Here is a 12,949-nt window from a genome sequence, read left to right on the forward strand (position 1 = left end):
TCTTCTAGTCATGCTAAAGATGATTTGTTACAGTTTCTATTTAATTTTACGACAGATATATTTACTTATCCAGCATCTAGACTAGGTTGCTACTACCAGAAACAATACCAATTTAATTTATCACCTAGCACTGAAAACTAGTTGGTATATCAGATGTGACCAGGGATCATTAGCACTAAAGTTCAACTTATTACCCACTGTGCTACTGACTTCCTAATAGAAGACAATTTTTATATTACCTATTGATAACAAGAAGAGAAGCTCCAATACTCTCACAGTATGTTTTAGCATCAAACCAAGTTTTCTTGGCAGTATCTACAACATTAGGATCATAACATCTGTCCTGATTCTGCAACCATCCAGCCGGACATACACCTGCAAACATAACATATAGCAAGCATCCAGCCGGACATACACCTGCAAACATAACATATAGCAAGCATCCAGCCGGACATACACCTGCAAACATAACATATAGCAAGCATCCAGCCGGACATACACCTGCAAACATAACATATAGCAAGCATCCAGCCGGACTTACACCTGCAAACATAACATATAGCAAGCATCCAGCCGGACATACACCTGCAAACATAACATATAGCAAGCATCCAGCCGGACATACACCTGCAAACATAACATATAGCAACCATCCAGCCGGACATACACCCGCAAACATAACATATAGCAAGCATCCAGCCGGACATACACCTGCAAGTATCACAATTAGTACGCATTACAAAAACTGGTATATCAGTAAATGCAATTGGAATGCATCAAACTGAACAGATAGAACAAACGCAACCTTCCATTAAGGCATAAATATCTCTCACCATCTATGTTTATGTAAAATGTTTTTATCATTTATAGTTTTGCCTGAAATATGGCCTTTCATTTTAATCTCTTTAACACAGTGGAAGTAGTTTGCTCTAGATGTATTAAATGAGTGCCCCCACTCACAATTATTTCAAAACTAGATGCCCACAGGCAACATGTTGAACCTGCCAGCTGTCAAAAGGACTGACAGTTATGATACTGTTAAAAGAATGCTTAGCCCTCCTTATAATTCAAACAGTTAAGCTATAAATGGCATTTCTGAAATGTACAACTGTATTAAAGCCATATTTGACCTTTAAACTCCAAGTGTGACCTTAACAATTAAGATATTGACAGGTTGTTGTGCGCGACATGCCGTCTTATGGTGGTGAACAATTGTGCCGAGTTATTTTAAAATCCAACAATAAATGACCAACTTATACCCTATTTTTGACTTTTGACCTCTAAGTGTGACCTTAAACTTTGAGACATTAACACGCTTGTTTCATGCCACAAACAGTCTCATGGTGGTGAACAAATGTGCCAGGTTATGTTAAAATCCCACAATCAATGACTAAGTTATTGTCCGGACAAGGTCAATTATAGCCATATTGGACCTTTAAACTCCAAGTGTGACCTTGACCTTTTAGATATTGATGCCGGTGTTGCATGCAACACACCATCTCATGGTGGTAAACAATTGTGCCAGGTTATTTTATAATCCCACATTCAATGATGAAGTTATTGTCCTGACAAGGTCAATTATAGCCATATTTGACCTTTAAACTCCAAGTGTGACCTTGACCTATAAGATACTGACACAGGTGTTGCACGCGACACGCATTCTCATGGTGGTGAACAATTATGCCAAGTTATTTTAAAATCCCACAATTAATTACAAACTTATGGTCCAGACAAAGAAATCCGGAGGGACGCACTGATGCACGCATGCACATACACCAGACAGCCATTTGGACAACTATGTTTTCACTCCCTTACGGGCTCGGCAAAAAATGACTTACCAAGAGACCTGTTACATATAAACTTGAGTTGTGTATCACAAACATAGTTTCTCCAGGCCCAACCATCAATAGGAGATGCAGCTGAACAGGTAGAGCCATTCTTTCTACAAACACAAGGACAGTTTGAATCAAAAATAGAAGTTCCCTCAAACATTGATGAAATGCAGGAATGAAAATAACTATTTTTTCAAAGGTTAATAAAATACACGAATGAATATATCAATTCTTTCTTCAAAAGGTTAATACTGAAATGAACATTAAATAAAATGAAACAAGAGCCGTCACTAATGGTGACAAATGCCCCCGCAGCGCCTTGACCTTTGACCTGATGACCTTGACCTTTGACCTGGTGACCCCAAAGTCAGTAGGGGTCGTGTACTCAATAAGTACTATCAGCATGTGAAGTTTGAAGGTCCTGGATGCAGTGGTTCACAAGTAAAGTGCTTTATGCAAAAAGTTAACATTGTGACGAACTAACGAACGGATGAACGGTTGAAAACTAATATGCCTCCCTTCAGGAGCATAAAAATCAAAGATTCAGTGATTTTCATGTCAGAATTATTTCATGATTTTGTAGACAAGAGATCTATCAGCACTGTAAAGACTTCAACTACTCACAACATTTTTTAATTGGAGTGTTAATTAAATTAGCAAAAATATTATGCTTGCAAGTATTACCTTGTTAATAGTAATTAAGATAATTTGTTGGCATCATTTGATCAATTATGAGAAGCAAAATCACACACTTACATCAGAATGATCAAGTGTAAACTCAAACCAAAATTGTATAAAATCTTACTTTTTGCCGCTACCCTCAATTTTCTGCTTCAAAGAACTAGTGTTTAAAGTAATTTGTCCAGAAATTGCAAGATTTTAATATTTTTTTTCAATGGTGGTAGGTGCTGATGGGAATCTCTGACTCAATGGTAACTGTTCTGGCGGTAACTAGAAAATGCTTTTGTAAAAAAGCGCATGTCTCCCCCAATGCAAAGTCCTATAGGCAAGAAGTCAATAGGGGTCAGGAGCGAAAGTCAAAGAGACACTGATGGTTGGCTGCAATAGGTATCATCTACTTGGCATGTCCAATCATCCCGCTAAATTTCAACACTCTTGGCCTAGTGGTTCTCAAGTCACTGTTCAGGCTTCTGTGACCTTGACCTTTGATCAAGTGACCTCAAAATAAATAGGGGTCATCTACTCTGCATGTCCAATCATCCTATTAAGTTTCAACATTGTAGGTCAAGTGGTTCTCAAGTTATTTCCAAAAAATGATTTTACATGAACAGGCCACTGTGACCTTGACCTTTAATAGACTGACCCCAAAATCAATAGGGGTCATCTACTCTGCATGTTCAATCATCCTATGAAGTTTCAACATTCTGGGTCAAGTGGTTCTCAAGTTACTGATCGGAACTGGTTATCAATGTCCAGGTCCCTGTGACCTTGACCTTTAACGGAGTGACCCCAAAAACAATAGGGGTCATTTACTCTGCATGAACAATCAGCCTATGAAGTTTCAACATTCTAAATGGAGAGGTTCTCAAGTTATTGATTGGAAATGGTTTTCCATGTTCAGGCCCCTGTGGCTTTGACCTTTAACAGAGTGACCCTAAAATCGTTGGGGGTCATCTATTCTGCATGACCAATCATCCTATGAAGTTTCATCATTCTGGGTCAAGTGGTTCTCAAGTTACTGACCGGAAATGGTTTTCAATGTTCAGGCCACTGTGACCTTGACCTTTCACAGAGTGACCCCAAAATCGTTAAGAATCATATTCTGCATGACCAATCATCCTATTAAGTTTCAACATTCTGGGTCAAGTGGTTCTCAAGTTACTGACCGGAAATGGTTTTCAATGTTCTGGCCCCTGTGACCTTGACCTTTAATGGAGTGACCCTAAAATCGATAGGGGTCATCTACTTTGCATGTACAATCATCCTAAGAAGTTTCAACATTCTGGGTCAAGTGGTTCTCAAGTTATTCATCGGAAATGGTTTTCCATGTTCGGGCCCCTGTGACCTTGACCTTTGATGGAGTGACCCCAAAATCAATAGGGGTCATCTACTCTTTATGACCAATCATCCTATGAAGTTTCAACATTCTGGGTCAAGTGGTTCTCTAGTTATTGATCGGAAATGGTTTTCAATGTTCAGGCCCCTGTGACCTTGACCCTTGACAGTGTGACCCCAAAATAATTAGGGGTCATCTACTCTTCATGATCAATCATCCTATGAAGTTTCAACATTCTGGGTCAAGTGGTTCTCTAGTTATTGATCGGAAATGGTTTTCAATGTTCAGGCCCCTGTGACCTTGACCTTTGACAGAATGACCTCAAAATCAATAGGGGTCATCTACTCTTAATGACCAATAATCCTATGAAGTTTCAACATTCTGGGTCAAGTGGTTCTCTAGTTATTGATTGGAAATGGTTTTCAATGTTCGGGCCCCTGTGACCTTGACCTTTAATGGAGTGACCCTAAAATCGATAGGGGTCATCTACTTTGCATGAACAATCATCCTATGAAGTTTCAACATTCTGGGTGAAGTGGTTCTCAAGTTACTGACCGGAAATGGTTTTCCATGTTCAGGCCCCTGTGACCTTGACCTTTGATGGAGTGACCCCAAAATCAATAGGGGTCATCTTCTCTTTATGACCAATCATCCTATGAAGTTTCAACATTCTGGGTCAAGTGGTTCTCTAGTTATTGATCGAAAATGGTTTTCAATGTTCGGGCCCCTGTGAGCTTGACCTTTGGCAGAGTGACCCCAAAAACAATAGGGGTCGTCTACTCCAGCAGCCCTACAACCCTATGAAGTTTGAAGGTTCTAGGTCAAATGGTTCTCCAGTTATTGCTCGGAAATGAAGTGTGACGTACGAACGGACGGACGGACAGGGCAAAAACAATATGTCTCCTTGGGGAGACATAATGAAGCTGTGCTTTGTTCTCTGTGAACATCTAAATGAGCAAAATTGTCCAAATAAAACAGATTCAACAGTAACATCATAAAAATACGACATCATACACATGTTAAAATTATAATGCTGGGCCAAATTACAAAACGTTTTCATTTTTTGTTGAATAGTTCTATTCACAAGTAAAGGTTAAATTGCTTGTATATAAATATAAAATCTCTGAACTATAACTACCTATAGGCAAAATATGCAATTCAACAGTTAGTGTGAAATTTTTGCATGGTTATAATCAAAACAAGTATGCCCACAGGGCAGAATGTCGAGCCCACCAGCTGTCTATCTGTGACCTTGACCTTATACCTAGGGACCTGGTTCTTGCGCATGACACTCAGTCTCATAATAGTGAACATTCATGCCAAGCAACATCAAAATCCCACCATGCATGAAGGAGAAATGCCCTTGACAAACTTCAATTTGACCTTTGACCTCCAACTTTGACCTTCACCTTTGAGATAGGAACATGGGGTTTGTACATGACACTCTTTCTCATTGAGGTAAACACACATGCCAAATATAAACAAGATTGGTCCATGCATGTCAGACGGATGCACTCACGCACAGATCCATGCACATACACCGACCCGCCAAAAGTGACGACTAAATCGAGCTCACCGCATGTGGGCTTGACAATAATAAATGTGCTCCTATATCTTATCAGTGAATAATATATAAGAAGTCATAAAGTTAATAATATTAAATCACTTGTGCTAGGCTGATAAACATACAAGGGATCATTCATCATTTCTTTCTTAAAAAGACTTACAAAATTTGATTGCCATATGAATACCATCTTGAATATCTGACCGTATCGTTATTTATCCACCTCCACATTCTGGGCTGAACCTAAACAAGAAAAGTGATTTCCCATTTCAGTTCTTACAGTACTTAAACAATCAAACCTACATTATCATCCATTTATTGCCAATATATTGGTTCAAATGAAACACTGATCTAGCAAACAAGTACTCTTGTTATGGTCTAAAACAGAAAACAATAGCACCACTAAACATGCTTGAAGCAATGCGGCATTCAAGTTTGAGAATAATATGTATCAATTAAAGTATTTTTAAGTTAATGAGCAAAAACTAAACTGCAGAAAAAAAAATGGATGAATGACCAGATCCACTGTATGACACATCCATCTGATCACCTAACACAACTGTGACCTTGACCAGTTGATCTCAAACAAAGGGGAGGTGTTCTAGTGGTTCAGTGTCCACTGCCCAAACAGTGAATCACAGGTTCAAGCCCCAATGAGGTCTTAATGACACTAGAACTGGTCTTTGTAGGAAAAGTAGTGTCAAGAGTGGTTCAAACAGCCTGAAGCTTTCATCACAACAGCCAAAATAAATTAGTAAAACTTGAATTAGTCTGAGGGTCATAGGTCAGATCATTCTAAAATTATTGTGTGTAAATGGTTTTTATATTGTGACTCACAGTCATTGTGCATATCACCACTGACAAACTCACCTAAAAACCCATACAGGTTAGCTACTTCCCACCCACAATAGGCCTGAAGAATTTGCAAGCCATTGATCAAATGGATCTTTAAAAACTGAAAGGAACAGGTTTGACCTGCTTACCTCAAAATCAACAATAATTATTGTTATCAACTGCCAACAGGCAATGTGCCTGACAAATAAAATCAAAAGTTGAGTGGTTCTTAGGATACTGAGCAGAAACAGATTTTTTAACTAATAGCCACTGTGAGCTTGACTTTTGACTTATTGAACCAAAAATCAATTGAGATGTTCAACTATTCATAAGCAGAAGTTTTTGGCCTGCCAAGATTGAGAATGTTGGTCAAGGGGCTATCAGAATATTAAGCAGAAACAATTTTTGTGCAAATAATCACTCTGACTTTGACCTAATGACCACCAAAAACCATAAATGTCTGCCAAGAGGAATGTATGTCAAGCAATTCTTAAAATATTGAGCAGATGTGAAATTGCAAAGAGACAGAGAACAAGTGTTATTGCATGATTGCTCTTGAAAAATACAACTAAGTTAACTTCAAGGCAAAATACTAGGTGCACAACTTTACATGCTGAACAATCCTGACTCAACTTTAAATATTTATAAAGATATGTATGACAGAAACTTTATGCATATTTTTTTAATGTCAAGGGCCATAACTCTAGTCAAAATGATTGGAATCCTAACCAAATTGCACAATTTCCCAAGCTGAATATCAGTTTTATGATGTTTCGTGACTCTAGGCCTTTTGAGATATACACAACACAAATTTAGACCAATAGACACAAATATGGACAAGGGTAAATCTAAATGTCCAAACATACATTTTTGGGCACAATTACACCTCTTTCATATAACGGGCTCTTCTGGACTAATAAAACAAGAACATACGGTTCATGCTCAATCATTGCATGTCCATGTAAACCCATCTCATGTTTCACATTTCTATTCACTAGTTGAACATTATTCTTTAAAATGATTATAAAAGTTTCTAAAAAGCATAGAACAATTTATATTGCTTTACAGTGTCTGAGAGTCCAATCCAGGCTACATTATCAATGGTACGACATGTGATAAGACTGTCAAGACTTCTGAGTTCATCATAGTTCTTGTAAATTGTAAGGTCTCCTTGATTTGCTTGGCAAGTTTTCCTCGCGTTGAACCAGGACTGTGGAGTATCAAAGAATTTGAGGCATCTACCATCTCTATACTGCCAACCATCAGCCAGGTCACACAGATCCAGCATTGCTGAAAATTACCAAACAAATGTTTGAAAAGAATATAAAACACTAGAGGTGCCTTTGAGCACATGTCTCCCACGACTGCCTAATCATCAGGAGTTGGAAATAGAGTAACCGGTCTACATCTGTGTATCAGTAATTATGTTCAAGGGCAATAATTCCGAAGTGCCTGGGGCAATTTGGTTTATTATGGAACTTGGTAAGGAGTTATGGTCAAACACATTTTGTTCAAGTTTGGTGATGATCTGTGTCCTCAGTCAATATCATTTTTACAGGGCCATAAAAACACATCCTGACCTCAACGTAAGTCAATAACTGTGTATTAAGTAATAAAATATGTAACAGAAATCTCACACGTATGTGCAAGATCATGTAATAATCTAAACATCTTTTCTGAACATAGTTCCTCAAAGGAGTCCTTGGTACAGTGGTTATCAGATTGCAGCTGATATACTGACTAGTGTACAATACCGAATGACTACGTAAACTCATACTAAGCCTTGACTGTATGCTGAAGGTAAATTGTCCGGACCTTGGAAATAAGTCCAGTCTATTCAAGGTGGGAACTTTTATCAACTACCCAGATAAACTTTTAGGTGTAAAAAAAAATATTTGTTTCTGGTATCCCAACCTACCCTAAATTTTTGGTCTGACCCTAAATGTTTTTATGGCCTTGGAGAATTTGTTTTTCAACATTTTAACAAAAATTTGCAAAACTGCACTTTATATGTGCTTTAAACATGGTCAATGATGTTAGAAATCATCTTACTGATACTGTAAAGGCATAACCCCTTATTTGTATTCATTTTTTGACACAAAAATAATTTCCGAAAAGTCTCACTTAATAAAACAGACTGTCACAAAATACGCCCACCATCGAACTTGGCCTAATTCAAGGGCCATAATCCAAGAGTGACTGGGGCGAGTTGGCTGGTTGTCAAACTTGGTCGAGATATTATACCCACAAACATTGTCACCAAGTTTGGTGAAGATCATAATTTGCAGATTTCTTGTAATTCAAGGGCCATAACTCAAGAGTGCCCGGTGTGATTTTGGTGGTTAATAAACTTGGCCAAGATATTATGTTTGGTGAATATTGGATGAAAACTGTTTGACTTAGGAGGGAGGACAAGGCCAAATTTGCAGATTTGAAGTAATTCAAGGCCCATTACTCAAGAATGCCTAGTGCGATTTTGCTGGTAATCATACTTGGCCGAGATATTATGCCCACAAACATTATCACTAAGTTTGGTGAAGATAGAATGAAAACTGTTTGACTTAGAGGAAGAACAAGGCTAAATTTGCAGATTTCAAGTAATTCAAGGGCCATTACTCAAGAGTGCCTAGTGCGATTTTGCTGGTTATCGAACTTAGCCGAGAAATTATGTCACAAACATTGTCACCGAGTTTGGTGAAAAGCGGATGGAAACTGTTATACTTAGAGAGCAGACATGCTTTTGGACCCCGCCCCCTGCCCCCTTTCTGAGACAGGCGTATAAAAATTTTTTTTTAAAAGATTTCCTAATTTTTTTACCATGTTACCAGAAACAAAGAACTTTTTTAGGCCTTAATTTTACATCACATACAGGTTGAACACACATTCCCAGCCATCTGTACATCTATATCAATTGTCTAAAGTATTGTACAGCTGTACTAAAATTTAGAGTCAACTAATATAACTCCTAGCAATCATTACACTTACTCACATTGTCTTAACACATTGTACAGCTGCATGCAATGTCAGATCCAGTAACTAGATCTAGCAGATATAGTTCCCAAAACCCCTTTTACCCAAATCAATGTATACCGGTAGTTACAATGTATTATTGTTGTTATTATTATTATACCAGATTTATATAGCGCCCTTTTCATGATAAACACGTTCAAAGGCGCTTTACCAGTACATATAGCAAACGCAGCCACACAGGGCACGAAATTCATCCTCTACCAGTACAGACAAAGATCGATCTGAACAGAGGGACAGAGTGAGATAATGCCCCAATAACAGATAGAGAGAAATCATTATAGATACAGGCCTGTCCGGCTAACTTAGCCTAGCTCTTTGCGAATAGACAGTCTGGTTCTTTAACGTGCCCGGTGTATAGCAACAATACACACGAGACCGTCTTTCCTGGGAAGAACCAGTACAGGTCTCTAGTTAAGTGTGAGACACTCAAGAGCATCTCCAAAATTTCCAGTCCCTGGACCGGGATTCGAACCCTGGACCTCTGGATTGACAGTCAAGCGTGTTACCACTAGACTGCCAGCCCACATAATTGTTCTTGCCTAAGAAGTCAGACACAGTAATGAAGCCATCATTCTATACTTATACTGCTCACATTAACAAAATATTGAGCTAATTCATATTTGGACAGACACATAGTTTTCCACTCCTTTGTAAACCTGTCACCATCTACTCTGAATGTCTGACAAGTAGTAGAGATGTACTCACCTTCAGATCTGATCTATATCATTCCTCAGCCTTAGGCACTGAAAGTCTCTGGAAGCATTTTTCAGTCATAGAACATGTGGTCCCCGATTCCTACTAAAAAATGCCTGACAAACTGTACTGCTGTACTCACCTTTAGGTCGGACACATATAGTTCCCCAGCCATCTGTACACCTTCTAGCTTGTATTTTTCCAATATCTGGTTTGTAAGAGTACAATGCAGCACATTTATTTGAATTACTGTTTCTGTCCCCTTCCTTATTCCTATACCATGGTCTGTAAATGGATTATACATTACAGCTCACTGATACACTAATTTATTACAAGAGGCTACAGTGGAATTAAGATGATTGTATCATGGGGCATAGATACACAACTTTCTCAACATCTGATGCTAATATAAAGAGGAACATACCATAATAAAAATTATTTAAATTATTTAAGAAATATATCTCATTTAGTTATTTGGCATTGAATAAAATCATTGTCTGGAGGTCAGATGCTAAAGAATTATATCAAAAGGGCACAGCCCAAGTGACACGATACTATGCATCTGAATGACAATGATTTTGTTCAAGAGCGAATCACTGTTTGAGATTTATTATTTCCATTCTCACACATTATTAACGATTGTTATCTACATCTATATGCAGATATTCAAATATTTGCCCCTTTTTCATTGATTTCTTTTACAGCGCGCAACTATGACTATTGACGATATAACGTAATTATTGTGAAGTACAAACTGTTTATGTGTTGCATAACACATAGTTTTAGTCTTCTATTGTTTAACAGTGAAATAAATCTGGCTGTGTCAAATTATAACATGACTCTGATTTAGGAAGCAAAGGTTGCAGATAAAAACTAATTTTGCTATGAAAACTTATAATAAATGTTTAACTGAATAAGACAGCTTCTTTCTAATTACATGTACTGGAAACTTCCAAAAACTGGACTTTTCTACTGGTCCCGAGGGTGTGTGGTTTTTCGGAAGTTACAATGTATATTATAAATTTTGAACCCCATTGCTGTTTTAAACTCTCTTTTGTTAACCTTTTGGCTTTTAGCATTTGAAGGAAACCCTTAAAGCTTGTTTAGGTCTAAAATAAAATATGAATGAAATGTAGCAATCTTCACAGTTTTGGTAATTAAAATCCCATTAAACGGAAGTCTTTTCTACATACTGTTATGCAAGTTTCAGAGGAAAATCACTTATATCATAATCTTCGGCAATACGAGTTCCCAAGAAAATCACTTTAGTTAGAGCCTATGGCAAATTTCATTTTATAAGATTGTTCTTGATTCTTATTTGCAATCATTAATTTTCCTTACATATTTCGTGAATTATATGGAGTACCATCCATAAACTTCCATCGTCTGTTTACCAACTGCAGATCTGTCCAGTAAAGTATTCTTGCACCCTGACTAACCAGTTTTGTCATCCATTTCTGAAAATGAAGTATTAAATATTTCCTGATTGATACATCCAGCAATATAATATACACATATATGCACAAAATATAAGTGACATAAGTTTCATCTAAAGTAATTACACAGTTAATGACTCTAAAATTTTCCAAATCAACTACAATAGGTGAGCATCATTGTGTACTCTGATTCTGCCTGTTACATAGACTTGCCTGATTTGTACACATCAGTCACCTTAGAGATATGCTGAATAGCCTGACTGCAACATCAAGCTGCATTCCGGTGTACCAATCAAGCGATCGGGATTGGCCGGTTTTGTATGAATCGAGCCTACTGATTAATAGGAAATTATTAGAGAACAAACTATCTACAGAAAAATTTATCATTTATAATAATCTTGCAAAAGACCTTTTTTAATCTTAATTCAAAATATATTCTACTTACCAGTTCATCTGTTGAATGCCAGATCCACAAACTAGCATTTCTCGAAGCACATGCATGTTCCAAATCCCGATGATTGTATCGTGAATCCGAAACATAGTAACAATTGTCATAGTACTCATACCAGCCTGGCTCACAGGTACCATATATACACGGCACAACTGAAATGTAAAACTTCATGTTAACCCTTATCATGCATGATACGATTGATTCTGCCTTTGCAACCAGTGCAGATCATTATCAGCCTGCACATCCGTGAAGTCTAATCAAGATCTGCACTGTTCGCCATTCAGTCAGTATATTTTAGATAAGCACCCCTTTTAAAAGTTAATGGTACTGTCCACTTTATTTTCAAGTTTTATGGTAAGCATTCAAATGAATTACAAATCATAAGTATCCCCTAGTGAAATTTAGAAAATTTATATTTAAGGATTTTTTCTAAGTTGCTGATTCTAGACAGACCTTGCAAAAAATAACTACTACTTTGTCATGTTCAAACTTTTGTTTGCACTTAGTAAGATTTCAACCCAATAATAACTGCATTTTCCAAACAGTAGAGTGTGTCTGCGTTCAAGGAGGAAACAAATTCGGTCGTGAAAATATGTGACATTTGATTTTAATGGTGTAAAAACTATCTCTCAACACATTTCTGGTGCTTTAGTCAATAAGTGATAATGTATTTATGTGTTTTGAGAGGTTTTTACTTACAAATTAGCAGTTTAATACAGACTTTAACGTTGAAAATCTGAAAGAGTGAATTTTGACTGCGGGCAAGTGGATTTTTATATCTCACTTGTCCATGGACAAGTGAAAAATAGTGAAAAATATTGGGATTTTCACACCCCTGCTGAAGAATGTGATACATATGTACCCACTTTTCAAAAAGTGGTTGGAATGCTTTTAGATTCAAGTTTTAGGTTCATTTGCAACAAAATTAAAGATGTAATTCATTTACACTCTCTCGGAAAAGGAGGTCCCAACTCCTTGACAGGGTTCTCCGAAATGCTTAATTCTGCGTATTTGTACACATTTCTTTTTGGAAAGGATGCCAAAATATTCCACTATCCCTGGGACGCATATAAAAATTTGTCGAACGTGTAG

The 12,949-nt window shown here is 37.3% G+C and overlaps 1 protein-coding gene across 1 annotated transcript in view; it reads right to left on the bottom strand.

Moving 5' to 3' along the window:
- The window catches only part of LOC123556480 (uncharacterized), a 122,844-nt gene extending 110,840 nt beyond the window's left edge, over window positions 1-12,004 (bottom strand). The window contains exons 1-7 of the mRNA XM_053544436.1: window positions 11,852-12,004; window positions 11,312-11,427; window positions 10,113-10,255; window positions 7,314-7,537; window positions 5,577-5,656; window positions 1,839-1,942; window positions 240-375 (exon numbers count right to left, since the gene is read on the bottom strand). Of these exons, the coding sequence (XP_053400411.1) occupies window positions 240-375; window positions 1,839-1,942; window positions 5,577-5,656; window positions 7,314-7,537; window positions 10,113-10,255; window positions 11,312-11,421 (797 nt within the window). The 5' untranslated portion in view covers window positions 11,422-11,427; window positions 11,852-12,004. The remainder of the gene's footprint in view (window positions 1-239; window positions 376-1,838; window positions 1,943-5,576; window positions 5,657-7,313; window positions 7,538-10,112; window positions 10,256-11,311; window positions 11,428-11,851) is intronic.
- Window positions 12,005-12,949: the final 945 nt, after the last annotated feature.

The sequence above is a fragment of the Mercenaria mercenaria genome, chromosome 5 (genome assembly GCF_021730395.1).
Source record: "Mercenaria mercenaria strain notata chromosome 5, MADL_Memer_1, whole genome shotgun sequence".
Classification (NCBI taxonomy): domain Eukaryota; kingdom Metazoa; phylum Mollusca; class Bivalvia; order Venerida; family Veneridae; genus Mercenaria; species Mercenaria mercenaria.